The 19,723-nt window shown below is 43.0% G+C and overlaps 1 protein-coding gene across 2 annotated transcripts; it reads right to left on the reverse strand.

Annotated features, from left to right (window-relative positions):
• Positions 1–12,060: 12,060 nt before the first annotated feature.
• Rgs4 (regulator of G protein signaling 4) lies at positions 12,061–18,207 on the reverse strand. 2 transcript variants are annotated; one of them, XM_021197868.1, is made up of 5 exons: positions 18,045–18,207; positions 15,752–15,856; positions 15,213–15,274; positions 14,911–15,077; positions 12,061–14,507 (listed from the first exon to the last, which is right to left on the reverse strand). In XM_021197868.1, exons 1-5 carry the CDS (start codon positions 18,086–18,088, stop codon positions 14,268–14,270), a joined length of 618 nt encoding a protein of 205 aa, XP_021053527.1. In that variant the 5' UTR covers positions 18,089–18,207; the 3' UTR covers positions 12,061–14,267. The 2 variants fall into 2 exon arrangements, with proteins under 2 accessions (XP_021053527.1, XP_021053528.1); XM_021197869.2 differs by lacking the exon at positions 14,911–15,077 and having other exon boundaries at positions 14,348–14,507; positions 18,045–18,192.
• Between the last annotated feature and the right edge of the window lie 1,516 nt (positions 18,208–19,723).

The raw sequence follows: 19,723 nt of genomic DNA on the forward strand, positions 1-19,723 counted from the left end.
ATATATAGAGAGAGAGAGAGAGAGAGAGAGAGAGGGGGGGGGGAATTCTCTGTGTAGCCCTGGCTGTCCTGGAACTTACTGTGTAGACCAGGATGGCCTCAAACTCAGAAATTCACCTACCTCTGCCTCCCAAGTGCTAGGATTAAATTCGTGCACCACCACTGCCTGGCTCAAATATCTTAAAGTGCCAAAAATAGCTAGCTAACTTCTAGTGATATTATAACTTGTGTTATAACATGTGACTTTCTGCCATATACAGGTGAAACAACGGTCTACTAAGGAATCTTTATGAGGCATCTAATATGTGACACTACCTGGCCAGTTCCTTAACCTGCAAACTTTTATTTTATCTCTTAGAATTTGACCTGTTTTAGAAGTGAGGTAACCAGGGTTCAGTCACAGAGGGTTGCTCAAAGGTACATCAACATGATGCTACAGCATTCAGATGTACCTAGAATTTGAGTAGTTGAGCCTAAAAGCAGGCAAGTCAAAAGTGAACTTCATATGGCTTTTGATATGCTAGAATTGAATGCATTCTGTCGCATTCAAAAAACAAAAAAAATGAAAAAAAGAGAGGCATTGCTAAGAGAACAAGATAGTGATTTGGTCAAGGCAAGATGACCCATCCAGCAAGCGTTATTCATAGGCATGACTCACGGGAGATGAAGCAGGTTCTGCCTGCCTTTATGGAATCACCAACTGCATCTCACGCCAGATTAGAAATGAAGAACCACATAAGAGAGATTTATTAAGATACAATTTTATCTTGAATTGTGTAGTTAGTAAAATTCCTTGCCTTATTTTATTTCCTGGCTTTTGAATGCTAGGAGATGGGAAGGGGAAAACACACACACACACACACACACACACACACACACACACATTATTGCCACAGTGTCTCAAAGAGAGCCATTCTGGGTAGACACACCTAGAACCATGAAGGTGACAGGTACACCTTTATGGTAGCAACAGTGACCTCATCGTTGTCACCTACTGAAGAGAGGTTCAAAATCATCGAGTGAAACCAGAGTGTTCTGCCAGTAAGGAGAACGTGGCCAAGTACAGTTCTTGTCCTATTTTGGAATCAACAGACCTCACTTGGAGAAAGAACGGCTCCCCTAAAATAAGCATCTGAGACAACAACGCCTAAACTTATTTGGACAGGCTGAATTCTTGGCAGAAAGGCTGAAGGCGAGGAAGGATCTTGTTGGTACCTACAGTCCATCCAGTGGGAGCCACCAGATAGATGTTCCTCCAAGACCTCTGTGGTGAGGAAATGCAGGTGACAATTCACTCACCAGAAAAGAAGGTTCTCTGGAAGCACCTGTTAATTCAACTGTGTCAACTGTGTCAAGTGTGTTTAACTCACCGGGCAGGTGGTATGCTCACTTGAGCACCAAATGGTTATCAGGCATACTATGCCTGAACGTCATATGTTAGTTTTCTTCCTGTCCGATTTGCCTTTATGTTCCATAAAGTTCTGTTGTTAGGACTCTATCTCCCCCCCCCTTTCTTGCCCTCTCATCCTTCCTTCCTGCCTTTCCTCCTTTCTCGGTCTCTCTTATTATTTTTTTCCATACTCAGTTTCCCTTTGAACATCAAATAGACATGACTGAATACCAACTTTATTCCTGTGTTTGTTTTCCAGAAAAGACTATGACTCAGAATCAAGAGCTTAAGGTTCACTGTGTGAGGAATTCTGTGCCTGCCTCGTAAACACTAATCAACATGGCATTTAAAGATTACCTTTGCAAGGCAATGCCACTATATAAGCCTGTGCTGACCACCACTTTCCATGTTACTACCTGTGGAGCACACAGAAGAAACCTTCCATATGAGGGCCTGCTGTCAAAACTCTTACTGTTTTTTAGAGGAAATATTAATTTAGGAATCTACCAGCAAAAGACATAAGGCAGAGCTGAGTTGTGCTCAGCCTGTGCATGTGAGCATATAGAAATGAGTCGCTGGAAGCAGGAGGGCTCATTAACATTTTCCTAGAAGAGTCGGGCACCACTAGGATTTTAAATGCAGACAGGAATCTTTCAAAATGAAGATGAAATGGTGTGTGTATCGTCAGGGGGAGGGACAAAATTACCAAGACAACAAGTAGAGAATGGGTTTACCTTCAATTTTACTTCTTTTCTTACATCTGAATCTTTCTAGATTTTGTTTTAAAGAGAGTGTATTTTTCTATCTTTTACAGTATAAAAACTAGCATTTGTTAATTTCTGTTTATATCAAAGACCCATTTGTACGTACATCCTTAACGTAGATTTTTTTTCCTTTGATTCATTATATGCGAGTAAACATATTTGATGGTTGCTATGCAGCCATCTTAACATGACCTTTGACCCTAACAGACAAATCACATGGTTGGTTAGTAAAAACCAAGTCCTGTGTATCACTCTTCACTGCGCTAGTGATGCTGGCTGCAAGCAAGCCGGCTGTTAGCATTCTGGCTACTAGTGTTCCTGGAGGGTGTCTCTGGAATGTTCCATGATTCAACCTCCAGGATTTTTGTGTATTGAGCACAGAATCAGTGAGACACAGGATAGTGGTAATACTCACATGGGTTTGTTAAAAATCGAAGAGAAAAATAGAGATGCATGCTAGAGTGTCAGTGGGCTTAAGCAAGCACAAGGACTCAGGAACTCCCTTTGGAAAGCCCAGGAACTTCTCATTCTCAAAGAAGAGTTCTCTGAAGGGATGAACCTTCCTTTGTTGTAGGTGATGGGTTTTTCTTAGTTGGGGGTTTGTTTGTTCAACTTTTAGGGTGCTCCAGGGCAGTTTGAAGGACACTTTTACTTGGTTTTGAGGTCCTAGGGTTAAACTTAATGACCCAATCACTTGTCTGACCCTGTCTTCAGATCTCCTTTGGTGTTTACTTAACTAAAGCCTGAATCTTTGTCATGAACTCCTTATGCCAAAAATGTACATGAGCACAGCACATGTGCCTTCCTACCATACCATAATCTGCTGAGTGCCAATAAATCCACATGATTTAGTGGTTTCAAAGGCAGCAGTTTGTGATAGAACACCACCAACCTCGGGAACACGGCCAAGGCACATGCAGGGTCTTTTAATGCAATCTTAATTGCTTACGTAAGCGCTTATGTCGCATGGCACCCATACACAAGTTAAAGAGGCTGCAGCAGAGCTTTAAGAGGTTTCATGAGTGGGCTCAGGAAGCGTATGTAGTGACTGGATAACAATGAACCAGACCAGCATGGGCAGGGAGTTACTGCTGGAACTGCTGGAGTTGAGGTTTCAGAATGAAGCTGCAGAGTTCACCCGTCGGGTGGAAGAGGTTTGGGCATAGAGCAGGAAACTAGTCAGGAGCAGGAAACAGTGGGCCAGGCCTGGACAGGTGAACAAATGAAAGGGTAGGCTAGCGATTAGGCCACAGCAACATAGGGGACCAAGACAAGTCAGTGTTCCAGGGGTAGTCTGGGAGTCCTTCGCCTGTTGGTTGGTATGGGGCTATTGTGTCACTGTGATGATGTTCATCACTTTTTGAGGTCCAAATGATCATGTCTAGTACATTTTGGGACCTGCTTTCTCTGACATGATTTTAACATGCCACAAGTCCCCAAGTTTCAATTTATTCCGCTGACTATTGGGGTGGCTCAGTTTTTACTCCTTGGAATGTCATGCATCGGGCTGTGCTGGGTGGGTATTCTCTGAGATGATGCAGTTTCTGGATCAAATGGAGTAAAAAAGCTACTTGTGAAATGGTATCTCTTAGGGCAGGGTGCAACCTGAAAATCCACCATTTTCTACGGTATGGACTATCTTAAAGAGATGCATAGCCTGATGCCAACCATACAGGGTCTCCTCTGGTGGCTCAAATACCCTATACAAATCTTTCAGAAAACTAACTCCGGCAGGTCGTACTCTGACCTGCACATGTGTACCATGACACATGCATGTTTCTGCCATAAGGGCCCAGCAGCCGAATGATACCCCATTTACTGGCATCTCTCTTGCTATGAAGAATTACTGTGTTCTCTCTGTCTCTCCATCCCTGTCTTTATCTCTCTGTGTCTTCTCTCTCTCTCTCTCTCTCTCTCTCTCTCTCTCTCTCTCTCTGTCTCTTTCTGTCTCTCTGTGTGCCTCTCTCTGTCTCTCCCCCCCCTCCTTCTCCTCCTTCTTAACCTTTAGCCTATGAACTTGCCCTCTCTGGTCCATGATTTCATTGTTCAAGTTTTTGAGACAAAAACCCAAAAGCTACTTGCTCAGCTTTCGTGGCCTTTTGAGTTTCCAGGACCCCAGAAAGGCCCAATGGCTCTTACAGATATTTCCCACTACTCCCATATCAGTAGAATGTTGACTATACAAACATGACACATGATGTGTCATCGGCTCTGCAGGTACATTCCCCTATGGAAAAGAGCTAGTCTAACTAAAGGAAGTATCGACAACTAACTTCCTCTCAATCTGATTCAGTATTCAATGTGAGACTTTATTATCCTCCTCAGGGCTCTCAGTGTTTTTATAAGAAGGAATGTGTATTCTGAGAAGCTTGTCCTCACTCTACATTCATTATTTTCAAATATATTTCTCAAAGATGCCCGAGGTAAGCCGAAAGTTTTGGACCCGTGACTCCTAAGTGTCTCATGAGCTCTCTCAGCAACCACAAGCTCTCAGCCCACTCTCACTTAGTGCTCTGTCACCTTTCCCTTATTTTTGTTGTTTGTACTCTGGGAGTGATAGTTATAATTTAGAAAGCTTTATGGTATTATGGGAAGAACATAGAAGTGACTGGCTGAACACTCAGTCACTTATTAGCGCTGAATTTTCGTCTCCTCATTTGTCAAATAGATAACATAACAATAACATTCAATAATCAGGCTCCAGTGAATGTAGATTCAGCCAGTGTGCCTTGTGACTTCCTGATCTCTAGTAGGGTAAGTAACTGGGACAAGGGCCTTTCCCATCAGCCTTCAAGGTCCTTACATGGAGACTATTTCTTGCAGAGCTCTGACACTGCCTGACTAAGGGCTGTTTCTAAGTTCATTCAGGCAATAGTGAAGATTCAGAGAGTGCACACTTACCTATATAAGTGTGCAGTCCCAGTTCCCTACAACAGAGCTTGTTTCTTTAGCTCAATACTTCCACACTGAAAGTGTCTATGTTGTTAACTTACTGTTGACCATAGATCTGTTTTCTTCCCTCCCTTCCTGTCCCCTGCTCTCTTCTCTTTGCTTTTCCCTTCACTTTCATTCTTTCTCTTCCTCTTTCCTTCCTCTTCCTTCCCTCCCCTCTTCTTGTTTCAAAATTACTCCCCGTTAGTAATTAGTTAGTTGGTTTTGTCAATTTGGGAAGGGCCGTCTGGGAAGATGAATTCAATAAAAAAAAAAATGCTTTCATCAACTTGGCCTGTAGACAAGCCTATTGGACATTTTCTTGATTAATAATTGATGTAGGAAGACCCAGCCCACTGTGGGTGGTAACATCCCTGGGCCTGGGGTGCATAAGAAAGCAAGATGAGTGTGTTAGTTAGGGTTTGTATTCTTGAACAAAACATCATGGCGAAGAAGCAAGTTGGGAAGGAAAGGGTTTATTCAGCTTGTACTTCCACATTGCTGTTCATCACCAAAAGATGTCAGGACAGGAACTCACAAAGGGCAGAAAGCAGGAGCTGATGCAGAGGCCATGGAGGGTGCTGGTTACTGGCTTGCTTTCCCTGGCTTGCTCAGCTTTCTTTCTTTTTTTATTTTTATTTTATTTTATTTTATTTTATTTTATTTATTTATTTATTTTGAGACAGGGTTTCTCTGTGTAGCCCTGGCTGTCCTGGAACTCACTCTGTTGACAGGACCGGCCTCAAACTCAGAAATCCACCTGCCTCTGCCTCCCAAGTGCTGGGATTAAAGGCGTGCACCACCACGGCCCAGTCAGCTTGCTTTCTTATAGAACCCAGGACTACCAGCCCAGGGATAGCACCACCCATAATGGACTGGGCCCTCCCCTACTTAATCACTAACTGAGAAAATGCCTTACAGCTGGATCTCATAGAGGCATTTCCTCAAGGACTGCTCCTCTCTCTGTGATAGCTCCAGCCTGTGTCGAGTTGACACACAGAACCAGTCAGTACAATGAACAAGCCTGGAAGTTCAAGCCAGTAAAGAAAGAAGGTTCCTCTGGGGTCTGCTTCAGTTCCTGTCTTGAATTTGTTTCCCTTGAGTTCCTGCCCTGACCTCCTCCCATGATAGACTATAAACTTCAAGGTGAAATAAACCCTTCTTTCCCGAGTTGCTCTTGGTCAAGGTCTTTATCACAGCAGTCAGAAGCAAAGTAGGACAATCAAACGCCAAAAACACCTGCGGAGCTGGGACCCTGGGACCTATCACCTTGATAAAGTTCTCAACGTTTACTTCAGATGAGAGTTTTCTCTTGCCCTGATCACTTTGATTGAAGGCTAGTAAGTTTAACATCACACAAAATTGCCTTAGTGAAAGATCCATGTGAGGTGGTTACTGAAGACAGTGTGATTCAAGGGCGAGAATAGTTGAAGCTTCTATGAGCCAAAGATCTAGGATCTCAAATTGAATTCATTTTAATCCCAAGTCTAATTGCTGGTAGTGAGATTTTTGAGCAAAGAACTCAACCTCACTCAAGTCTTGATAAACCCATGGAGTAGAAGTACTGGAAGAACTGAATGGCTTAATATGTATAGGGTACATTGCCAGTGCTAGCTAGGTTTAATGACAATCCTGACAAATGGAAAGTATTAATACCTTTGAAAATATAGCCAAAGATTTCTTTTCAATAGTTTCTTCATTTTCCTTTATTTTCCATGGATCTTTCTATTTATACTAAAAATTGTCCATGTACTTCAAATTTCTGAGTATTTTATTCTAAAAATAAAAAATAAAAAAGCAGTGCTTGAACCCCTTCTCAGCACTCATTTTTACTGCTGAGATCACAGAATATCCATGTTATTTCCTTAATTATCAGTGAGCTAAAGGCCCATAAATCAGGCAACAGAATTGGAGGCAGGTGTGGTGACTGCCTGACCCGCCATTGGTAATTATTTCATGGACTGAGTCCAAATGCTAATGGAATGATAAGAATTAGATAGGCTGCTAAGTCGCTATTATGGAAATGCCTGTACAGCTGTGATCTGGATTTACTTCAGTATTAAAGGTCTTAAATATCTTTGGAAATGCATGAATATCTTGCATGGATTAAGAAGGGGGATGTGAAGGAAATGGGGTATAAGAAGAAATAAGCCTGTGGCTGGCAGTTCAGACGAAACAGAAGAAATGCACGAAAGTGGGAATGTAACATAAGAGAGCAGAAGAAACTTTCAGAGGAAAACATTTTGAGAGAAAAGTAGACAGCAAATTATATATATATAATATATATATATATATATATATATATATATATATATATATATATATATAGAGAGAGAGAGAGAGAGAGAGAGAGAGAGAGAGACTCCATGCTTGCCATATAGTCTTGAGTAAGAATTTGGCTCTCTGTGCATCAGATTCTCATCTGTGAAAGGAAGGTGATGGATATTTACAGTTTCTTCATCATGGTTGTGATATGCATTAAAAGAATTAGAGCAGATAAAGTACTACTAGTACAAAACAAATGATGAATGTCAGTGAATCTGCTGCCGATGTCACTGAAGGGATGGTGCATGCTGGAGGACCGGATCAGAATATATTTTTACATATGAAAATTTACATATGCAAAGATTACATATGTAAAATAATATATGAACACACTGTGAACACACATGAGTTTTTATAAATTCTTTTTTTCTATAAGTGGCTCCAGCAATATTTTCCCTGCTATATTTCATTTCTAGCCCTCTATCACAAGGCTGGGAAAAACATCCTTGTGGTTTTCAGGAAATGACAGGAATACAGTAGACTTCTGGAAGATTCTATCACATCAATACTCCAGAGGCAGTAACCACCCAGAGAAGTGGGAGGAGCCAGAAGCACTGCTTCCTCCTTCCATCTGGAAATATGTAAACTGATGTAAGTCATTCTGTCAGCAGCCATCATCTACGTGTTAGGTTCGTGACTTGGTGTCAGCCTTCTTAAATGAATGAAACATAGTCTGAGACGTTGAGAACTTGGCAGTATCGTTTTAAAGACAAGAATCAGTCATTGCTGAACAATGTTCTGGGAATAAAACCATGCTGTGCAGTAAGGCAATGCCACTGAAAGTGGGAGACAGTTGCTCAATGGGGATAAGTCTGAATTTAAATGCTGCATTTAAAATGAATGTAGGCGTTATCTAAATGAAGGAGATGCACTAACCAGAAAATGGTAGGAACAACTTATCATGTTCCACTTCAGAAATTGTCAATCTTCACAGCAGAATCAAAGAAAGACTTGTAGAAGATAAGACCAGAAATCTTGCCCTACTTCAATGTCATAGGATCTAGAATATCAGCCAGGGGCGTTTGAAGCACTATAACTTTTCAGGAAGAGGTAGACCAAATGCAAACAGAATAACACAGTGACAGTTATTTGAGATGAATTTGAAGGTCCCCAACTGGTGGTAGAGAGGCCCGAAGACAGACTAAGTCAACAACCTAGGCCATGTTCTCTAAGGCCCTAGGTGAGGTGCATCCCTGCTGGAGGAAAAGCTTTCAGGTTCCATCCAGAGAAATGCCTACACAGCTGCATGTCTGTTGAGCGTGTGGAATTTCCAGATGGAATGACTCTATTGTATGTAAGCTTGGGTCATTGCTAAGGTAGGATATAGTTGAGAGAAACATTTGAGCTAGCATTTGCCAATGTTCCTGACAATTTTCCTCAGTGAAAACAACAACAACAACAACACATTATCCCAAAGGCCAAGTCCTCTGTTTGGAAGAAGAGGAGAAAGCAAATGTTAGAGGCAGTGATGGGAGACACAGCACATGGTTTGTCTTCAGTAAGACTCTAGCTCCTTCCCCACAGTTCATTATCATCCCAGAGACCTTCGCAGGATATGCTGTCCTGGGAGAAGACAGCTACAGAAACCCCAAATGAGTTGGTGGATAATCTGGGAATCTTACAAATACCCCACAGAGGGACAAAAACAGCCTCCTTTATTTCAGCAGCAATGAACCCAAAGTTAGCTTTGCAGAACCCTGGGAGGCCACTGCTCTCTGGTTCCCACGGTCTAGCTCACCCGTTTGCACACACTGTTGCCTTGGCTGAACTCACAGAGTAGGAACAAGGACCTTTCACCTACTGGTTTCCTCCCAGAGCAGAGGCAGGAACGTGAGGAGGACCATGGGCTTCATGCCTGTTTCCAGCTGTGGTCCTGGCTGTGTGTAATTCCTACAGGCTGAAGGACTTTGCTTTGTTGTGGAACATACCCGCACCCCACCTCAGTAGCAGGAGGATCAAACCAGAGAGTTTAGGGTACCTTTTAACATTTTAATCTTTGTTTTACGTTCTGCTCTGGGAATGGTACCAAACCTGGCAAGTTTAATGAACAAAAAGAGACCAGAAAAGTGACACTTAGGGAGAAGCTGTCCTCGGTATCTAATGCTTGCTTTCAAAATGCACTTTTGACAAGACTTGGGGAGAATTCCCACTTGCCCCACCTCAGGCAAGACATGGGAAACCAGCAAGCACGTGCCCTGATAATGATGGGTTGTTAGCATTCCGTTGTTTCATCACAGTCACCTTCGATTTCGTCTCCGTTTCCTGTTCTGTTCCTCCATTTCCTTAGTATGGTACTTTTTCTTCCCCTTTTCCTTCTTTGCTTTATTTGTCTTATCCATTGACCTCTTCTCTCCATCTTGTACTTCTTCTTGTGACTCTTCCTACATTTGCCCAGGGGCTCTCTTTCCCCTTTCACTCTCCACTCTCTTCTTTCTCAACTAGAGTAACGAGACATATGAGCTCTGGATGGGGAAGGCTGGGTTTGACTCAAGCTCTACCACTTTTTCTTGCTATATGCTACTGGGTACATCTCAGAACTTTCCTGTCTCCAAGTTTTCTCATCGGCAGTGGAAAGATACTAATATCATCTTCCTACAGGATTAAAGAAGATGATGCAAAGCATCTAGCATCGACTTGCCCTGTAGAATTCATAACATGCATGTAGGGTGAGGCCGCTAACTTTTAGGCTTCCTATGGAAACTTATCTTTGCTCTGTATCAGTCATAGAACAGCCTTTCCTATTGGCTCTCTGCTAGCCCCTTGCATACGCAGTTTAAAATATTGGACTCGAACGTTAAAAGATTACCAAGCCATCTCACCAAAATTTCCCATGTTCTAACAGACAGGACAAACGCAAGTCATTTCCTTTCTCGTGCTATTTCCATTTCTAAGTTCCAGCTTAGATGTAAAAGAAGCAAAACAATATGGACTAAAGTAACAAGCAATTTAACTCATCCTCTTGTGCTTAAGGACCTAACAGTTACCTGGTTTAAATTCAACCTCTGAGTGGGAAGACCAGGGTTCCTCACAGCTACACTTCCAGCTTCTGCAGCTGGCTGCTCACATCCGTTAGCTGACCCGACTAGGGATTGGCCAGCATGATTTCTTTTTCCCACGTGTTTAACCTGGGCTTAAGTATAACTACTGGTTTTCTCTGGATGGTTGTTCTTGGTTTTTCCTTTGTATCTTTTCTTTCTTCTTCCCCACTTCTCTTCGTTTATCTTTTTTGTCATCTACTTAAAATTCAAATCTCTAAACTTGGCAACAGGCATATTCGGAATACAGCTCGAGGAACACTGAGGAAAATCGCCCAGCAAAGTCTAGCTTCTGTTTCTTTAGACTGTCATCGAGATGAACGAGGCATCTTAACCGACACATCAGAGCCTCTTTTCCCACTCCCCAGATCCCACCACACACACAAAGTAATAGCAACAGCACAGGGCCGTGTTTAAAAGACATATCTTAGTATTGATCTAAGTAGTAGTGCTGGGCTGCGATAGCCAAGAACCCATGAGCTCTAACTACCGACCCTCTTCCACCTTGTGCCTGCGCTTTCTGGACGGTATAGCCTGGGAAACTGCTGTAGAGACTATCCTTTGGCTCCACTCTTGACCCACATGACTGCAGGGGATTCCTCAGCGCTGGTGCATAAGAAAGAGGGCAGAGGGATCTCCACCTGTGTTTGGAGAAGTGGGGTGCAAACACTGTGAATAAATATAAATTTGGCTTCCTTCATGTATTTTCCTAAGTATAGGATCCAAGGTTTCTGCCAGATTTTTAAAAAAAAAAACATCAATACTTGAAAAAAAAAAAAAAAAAAAAAAAAAAAGGTCTGCAATCACCTGTGCCTACTGCCCCACAAGCACAACCTTTAAAGCAGGAAAAACAGAAACAAACAAACGGGGAAACGGGGGTCTTATGACATGATAAAGCCCTGACTTCAGATGGGAGCATTCTGTTACTTCTTTTTCAGAAATTCTCAAAGTGCTAAGACGACACTGAAGAGCTGCGGCAGAAAGCTCTCTCCTAGACAGCCCTGGGTACCTTCAGTCTCCTCAGCTTCTCCACAACCTTTCTCACTCCCACTCCGGCAGGTAACTGAAAGAAGACAGCTGCTCAGAAGGGAGGCCCTACCCTTAAAATCCTAGTGAATCTGGAAAAGAAAAGTTGTACCAGTCACCCTAAGACTTGGGAAGATGAGCCAGGAGGATTGCCGTGAATTTGAGCTCAAACTAGTCTTCACAAGCCAGTGGACGACAGACTGAGTGAAACCCCATTTGCTGTTGGTGGTGGTGGTTTTGTTTCCTTTGTTTTATTTTGATATTTTGGGGTTGGTTGTTTTGTTCTGTTGGTTTTTGTTTTCTTGTTTTGTTTTGTTTTAGGGAATTTTCTTCCCCCAATCCCAACTGAAGACCTGTAGACCACTAAATCTGCCTCGTCTTCAAACCCAGAACAGCCCAGGCCTGTGGGCAGCGGCAGGCAGGTCAGCGAAAGGGGCCAAAGTCTAAATGATAGAGCTTCTGCTTTCCTTCCTGGAGTTGGCAGGGGAGGGATAAAAGACTGCGTGAGTCATTTTCTAAAGGCACGCACTCTATGCCCTGCTGTTTCTTGCAGCATGCCTCTCTGGATCATTAATGTGTTTCCAAGCAGATTGTTTTGTAGGAAGCGTTTATTTACTGTTATCATTAAGATTTGTGTGTTTTGTCGGAAGCATCAGTGTTGAGGCCTATAAAGCACATGGCAGAAACAGACATGCATACGGGGGACGGGGGGGGGGGAGCATTCCTTACATGGACCAGCAGCAGGCAGGCTTGCCATACCAAGGAGCGATGGAAATACAATTGAAAACACACTCAGGATGTATTACATAAAATAATTTACTTCTCATTCAGAATGACTTTCCAGACCTATTTTTTGAGACAGCAGTCCATGAGTACAGGTACAATCTCAAAGTCATGATACTATTAGGGCAAGACTGAAGAGTTATACAGACATGATCATGGATGGGGGTATAACAAAAAAGGAGTTAGGAACACTGGTGAGGGAAGCTCTGGAGACATTACAAGCAAGACTGTCAAGAGAGACAACGAGTTAGAAAACTGATTTCTTCAATACGATAAGGCTTGGATACACATTATTCCAGCGTCTTCATTGTGCAGCCCAGTACATTGGCTTACTAGCCACAATGGTGCTCACACAAGTAATTTAAACTGGAGCAATGACTGTAGTGTTGCACGAATACGTATGCGCTCTCAAAAGCAGTACTTTTAGAAGAATGAGAAGGAAATTACTTCTTGGGCATTCATCAATAATTTGGGTAATATCCTGTACCTCCATTTATAAAACAATACAATAATAAAAACACTGTACATAAAACATCATAAATAACACAAATGAGAAATTTTCAAGTATTTCATGTGCCTTGAAAAGCTCCAAGCAGTAGTCCTACCAACTGATAGACTCCCCTCTTCTGTTTTCTCTTCTCTTTCTTTTTCCTTTCCTCTCTCCTTTCATTGGTCTCTGCTAGCCTCGGTGTTTGGGATGGGATGAACAAGCTCTTACCTCAAAGCAGAAAACCAAAGAAGGCTTTGCAGTTCATGAGAACTTCCTTCCTCCTGATAAAGCATACCCTTTCCCCCTGACGATGCTTTACAGGATGTAGGCATGTAGCTTAGAACCACGGCAGGCAGCCGTGGTCCCTAAAGTCAACAACCAACCACAGTGAACTAAGGAGGCTCGTCTGACAGGTGACATTCTTGAGGGGTAGGAAGAGAAGAGCACCTTATCAAGAGAGGAAAGAATTAAGATGATCTTTGGGTCCACTGCCCTCGTATAAGCAGTAGTCCTTGGTAGGGCTAGGCAGCAACGCCTGGACCACATTCCTTCATTCAGCTCAAATGTCCAGCTCCAGACCAACCCAGCTGCTAATCAGCATGCCCTGAGCACCCAGGCAAAGGAGGGAAGGCCATCAGCAGAGGGACTTAAAAAGTGCCAGTAGTGATCACTGATGCAAGGCAGTTCAGTGTCAGTCAGACAGCAGATTTTTCAGAGTACTCACCCCTTAGCTTAGTGCTCAATGTGGAGTCCATCAACGACTAAACACACAGGCCCTGACTATTCTCCATCAAGACCCAGTGGTTGTATAGAACTCATTTTTCACAAGTTAGTGTTCCTTTCTTAACCTGCCTGGCAGTTAATTCAATTTTCCCTGTTCCGACATGGTATGAAGGACCAGAAATCAGAACATGCATGCAAGCATGTCTACCCACTCCATTTGAGCACCTAGGATCTTTCCCATCTTTTCTTAAGGAAATGTGTGTGCATGTGTGAGTATATACATAAATATACATACATATTCATGCACATTCACACACATTGAATACATAGATATAATATATACAGAATGTATATGCATATGTTATATATTTTAATGTATACATATGCATATACAAATATCACCTAAACATTGAGAGTCCATAGGAAGTGCTGCTGGCCAACATTGCATGTGCATGGAATGTCACATGAAGTGTAGCAACTAACTATCTTGAGGTCAAACTGTTGAAAGGGGCAGACTGCCAGCCATCTTTGAAAATCCAAACCTACAGAGCCATTATTTGGAAACTTCCTCGTCCTTAAGGAATTTGGGAAAATTTAAAATGAATTGGGTTACCCTAGTGAAAACTCCAACACCACAACTAAGGCTAGTTTTACATGGAAGTGACTCACACACGGCAGGCAGCATGGACACTAGGCTACAATGTGGATAAAGCATTGGTGCTTAATACAGATCAATATTTGGCCTCAGGTTTTTCAGAGCATAGAGTCTTGGCATTTGGGCTCTCTGCCTCCGTGTGAGAATTAGGCACACTGAGAGACCAGGGAAGTGCAGTCTGCAGAACTCTTGGCTCCTTTCTGCTTCTCTGCCCCGCAGCTGGAAGGATTGGTCAGGTCAAGATAGAATCGAGATTTGAGGAAGCGGCGGTAGGAATCCTTTTCCATCAGGTTGAAAATCTTCTTCTGGGCTTCATCAAAACAGGTTATCGTGGGCTCTAACATGTTCCGGCTTGTCTCCTCTCTGGTGCAAGAATCCAGGTTCACCTGAAGTGCAAAGACCAAGGTTGCATTAGATCTAGAGCCCTGTTGAAGAGAGGAGGCTGAAGGCTTGTAATCAACAAGGAGTAGCTGGGACCCTTTCTTTACATTTCTCCCCGGAGTGAAACCCAGGACATTTGGCTCTGCCCTGGCGTATGTGTGTAAAAGGTTCACTCTGCCTCTAAGTGGAGAGAGCTTTCTTTTCCTTTACTCTCTCACTGGGGAGATTTATGGTTATATTTATTAAGGAGAGTCATTGATCATATAGACAAAAGCAGCCTTTTCTCTAATAGACTTACTTGAAATGTTGTCAAGATTATAATAGCCAGTCCTAAAGATCCCTGACCCTGAATGCCTCTCCTATGAACCCCTACTAAGATCTAGAAAGTTCTCTGCCGTGGGAATGTACCTCTTTGGTTGCTTGCACTGAGATGAACTCATTGTAGATCTTCTTGGCCTTGGGACTTAGTTTAGAAGGTGACTTGATTTTCTTGTACTCCTCACAGCTGATCCAGAAGTCAATGTTCTCCTCACTGTATTCCGACTTCAGGAAAGCTTTGAAAGCTGCCAGTCCACCTGTGACAGAGGACAAAGAGTCACAGTTACCCAGAGATGGCTTGTCTAATGCTGAGTCATGCTATTTTCTGTGTGTGTGTGTGTGTGTGTGTGTGTGTGTGTGATGACAGAGAGAGAGAAAGTGTGGTTACTTACATTCATGGTGAATCAGGTTTTCCAGTGATTCAGCCCATTTCTTGACTTCTTCTTGGCTTACCCTGGAGATATTATAGAAGAAAGAATGATTTAAATAGATAGCATAGAATTAAAAAAGAAAACCTAAGGCAATATGCGGTATATTGTTTATTAGGATACTTTTTCATGAAATACGTAGAAATTCAAATTCTAATTATGATTGACACAAACTAGACTCTTGTCTATCTGCCTATCTATCTCTCTCCACCCTCATGTGTGTGTATCTCTCTCCACCCTCATGAGGATGTGTGTGTGTATGTGTGTGTGATATAATATCTTTTTATAAATCTCAGGTTAGTCTTGAACTCATGGCCCTCCTAACCTTCCAAGTAATGAGACTACAACTGTGTACCCCCACCTTGAAAATAGAGGCCATCTTGACCCAAATCTGGCTCAGTTAAGGGTCTGTCTTCCCACTCACTCTTTACAGACAACATACAACTTCTCTATTATCAGATAGTTGCCACTCAAGGGCTCTTTGCTGCAGCCACTTCTCTTACCTCTGGCAAGTTACTACTTTGTCCTTCTTGCTGTGTGAAGAACTGTGTTCACAGGAATCTGACTTCTGCAGCAGGAACCCCAGCCGATGTTTCATATCCTTTGCACTGCAAGGAAGAAGACAAAACTTAACATGAAAAACACATTTCCTTCAAAGTGAGACATAAAGGCTCTTAAGAGCTTTTGCTGTGTGGATGAGAAGCCTGTGTGTCCTTAGGGGAGTTGCAGTGGCTTGAGCTCCCAGAAGTGATTCCTTTGTTTCTGCATATGGCTTTTGATATCTTTGGTGAAAACATGTTAAGAAGTGGCTGCTATTTTGAAATGTGTGTGGTAACTGCAAAACATGACCCATTCTGCCTATATGACACCTCTGGAAGCCCGGTGCTACTTCCCAAGGTGAGCAGTGGAAGCACTTCTATAAAGTAGAAGTGAGTTCAGTCAGCCCTGAAAGTGGTAGCCAAGGAGTTCCCAAGGGTGTGTGTGTGTGTGTGTGTGTGTGTGTGTGTGTGTGCGCGCGCGCGCGCGCGCGCGCGCGCGTGCAGAGCATCACCTTAAGTGTGTAGCACTGCAGAGAGGAGCAGGAACCAGGCTGGTTTCTAGGCAACCTCCAGCTAGAGCTACAAACAACAAACAACCCCAAATCCACATTGCAGGGAGATGCGCATTTAAAAGGGCATCTGAGACTTTGGGATAGGAGAAGCAAGACAGAGTCAAGGCTGAGGCGAGTAATTAATTAGAGCAGTTTCCAGTTTCCAGCCACCACTTAACAACCAGGGTACCACAGAGTTTCTGACTACTTGAACTTCCAGCTCAACTCTGTCATTCTTTCTTAATAGATTTTTTTTAAAAAAAAATATTACTATTATCTCTTTTATTATAAAAGTCAAGAAATGGTGAATGGTGTTTCCAGAGCAACAGAGGATGAGCCGTTCTTGCCTGGAAGGGTTGGCAAAGAACGGCAGTGCTCAGCAGCCCCCCTAGCATGGAGGTTGACAAGCTGGTTGCTTATCAGTGGATTTTTCTCAGAAAGTCCGAATCCCAGCGCTATTCTTGGGCTGCCCTTTAAGGTAGTATTTTTCCATCTCTCACAAGGCCATCTTCCTTTCTCTTTTTCCCAAGCTGGTGACTGGTGACAAAACCCTCCCCGGTGACACCAAGATAAAAATCACCAGAGTTGGGATAGTCCTAAGGTGACGCTATGGATGCATTGTAATCCAGCCCAAAGAGATATGACTTCCTGTCTCCCTGTGCTGCCTCCGCCTGAGCTCCAGCAGCTACTGACTAAATAAAGGGGCATTTCCAAAGAGCTGGAAGCGTGTTTGGCAAATATCTTGTAACAACACAACAGAAGCCGAAAAATAAAAACCAAAGTTATGTCAGAAGTCCCTGGAGACAGGTAACCTGGGCATGGTCCTTCCTTTGCCACCACCAACCATGTGACCTTGAGCAGATATGATCCTCTGAAGACCCTAGCACTGAAGATGAGAGCTGATTAACCCTTTGAGGGCAGACTCAGGAATGCACAAACACTGTGCTTTGGGGAATTATTTCCAAGTTGAGATTTATATCTCCAAGGATAGTGAGGGAGGTTTGGTAGACCCACAGATGACTTCTGACCTTTTAATTTCAAAGGAAAATCATGTAACACACACTAAGCTTGTGTTTTATTTTAAACCAACTACTATATAAGTATTCCATGAAATCATTCATTCATACCCTTAAAAAAAAAAAAAGGAATCCAAAGGCACACAAGTGCCTCTAAAACTTTAAGCTGGTATGTTACAAACTGTATATATTTCTCAACCACAACTCACTTCAACATCTGGAGGAGGGGCAGAGGGACAGGAGAGATGTAGTTTGGAAAAGAATCTTTTATTCTCACATTTGTTGACAATCAAGTTAGAGGACACTGAAGAATGCCGCAGAAAGCATTCTGACAGTGTTTCCAAACTTCCTTTTGAGGTTTCTTCCCTCACACAAGAACTAGTTAGTCATGATTTCATCAATGCACCAACAGGGACATGATTATGGAAAGAGTACAGAGGCATTCCCCAGACCTCCTCTCACTTTGTAATCCAAACAGCTTAACTGAAGGACCCGGTTTACAAGTCAAAGCCAGTCTCAAACCTAAAGTCATGTAAAATACAACAGTCTGGCTGGTCCTAGGGAGCCGCTACCAAGGCTTCCTGGAGCATATAGCTTCTGATCCCAGAGAACTTCCCAAACAAAGCTTGCAACTCACTGAAAAAGTCTATGCAAAACTTTAGCCTGACCAGTAACAGAAACCAATCTTACCTCCTCAGGCAGGAAGCCGGCAGGCCCGCAAGTCCTTTGCACATCTTGTTTAACTGAGGAATTCTTAGCGAGGAGAGAAAGGCAGCGGGAGCAGCGGTGGTTTCTATTTTGAGCACTGCTGCTTCTGCTCTGCAAAGAAGCTGTCAGAATCCTCTGAGCCTCTGGCTCTCCAGCCCGGTGGGGTCTCTTTTATAGCTCAGCCACGCACCCGGCAGCCAATCAGATGGCAGGTCTGCAGGCTCCGCTCTGCTGCGGCTCTCTGCCGCTCCAGCCCTCAGAAAGGGTGAGGAAGAAACAACTGACGCATCAGGGATGTAAATGGACCCAGCGGAGAGAAGCCGTTCGCAAAGTAGGCATATAGAAAATGAGGTTTTGCCTAACGTTTCTACCTACGCGTCAAGTTTTGCATTTATAGGAAAGGAAATATAGAATCCACCGTGCTGAAAAATATTCATTGGCTTGTAAGATTAATGTCTAAGGAACTGGTCTCCCAGAAAGAAAGAAACCAGCAAGGATTCTTCATCCTATTTTGCGACTGGCTTTCAATACACATTTCTCTTTGGGTTAGAAATATATTCTCGGTAGTGTGAGGCAGAGTTGGTACTAAGATCGTGGGCTCTGGGCAGTGATGTAATGAAATAGCCTGCCTGATTGGTACACACAGAGAGATGTGGATAACAAACAGCTATATGTCCGGCAGCATAGCAAAGCCAATGGAAGTTAAATCCAGTATGTCTGTAATCAATATGACTTTGAGACATTCCTAAATACGTTACTGAGCACAAAATTCAGCCCAGCTTTGGCATTCTCTCCTGAAGAAGTCCTGCAAAAGACTAAAAAGACCAAAGGGGTAGATGAACACATAAGACACCAATTCCAATAGCAGCTGAGTTTATATTGTGTGTAATGCTAAGTCTTTATTATAAGAGAGAGAGAGAGAGAGAGAGAGAGAGAGAGAGAGAGAGAGAGAGAGAGGAGAGAGAGAAGAGAGAGANAGAGAGAGAGAGAGAGAGAGAGAGAGAGAGAGAAGATCCAGTAGGCAGAAAGATGTGTAGTTTGCCTTGCATATTAACAGGCTGTGGAAACGGTAGTAGAGAAGTAGAGAAGCCATCCATGCTGTGGCTTCTGAGTTTTCAAGAATCTTTCACATTCACTCTCACGGACTGAATTTTTCAGGCTCCTGCGAGTACTTCACATCTTGCAGTCATGGTTGAAATACCCAGATAGGCACTGCAAAGGGACTGTGTACACACTGGGGAGTTGTGACTGCAAGAGAGAGGTTTACTTCAGTGTCTGACCAAACCAGCTTTCGTTTTAAAGTAACACAGGTGCCTGGTCTTAATCCAGTGACCTGGAATTTACACACAAAGACATCACTGCTTTTCGGTCTTTTGGGCTGAAAGCAAATAAAAACAAGATATCAGATGATTTGCACAAAAAAAAGAGAGTTACCAGTAGCTTTCTTTAGAGATAGGTTTCTCTCAGAGGTACCAAGAATATAGAAGGGGAAATAGAAGCATGTAATGTTCTTCTATGCTCTGGACCAAACATCCGCCCCCTTTAACATATACATCTTCCTTGGCTAGCTGAGAATGGAGATAGCAGACAAATGTAAAAGAGGGGAATAGGTATGTCAGTATAGGGAAAGTCTCCAGCTCTCTCCTGTAAAGACAAAAACA

Source organism: Mus pahari, chromosome 5 (genome assembly GCF_900095145.1).
Source record: "Mus pahari chromosome 5, PAHARI_EIJ_v1.1, whole genome shotgun sequence".
In the NCBI taxonomy this organism is placed as follows: domain Eukaryota; kingdom Metazoa; phylum Chordata; class Mammalia; order Rodentia; family Muridae; genus Mus; species Mus pahari.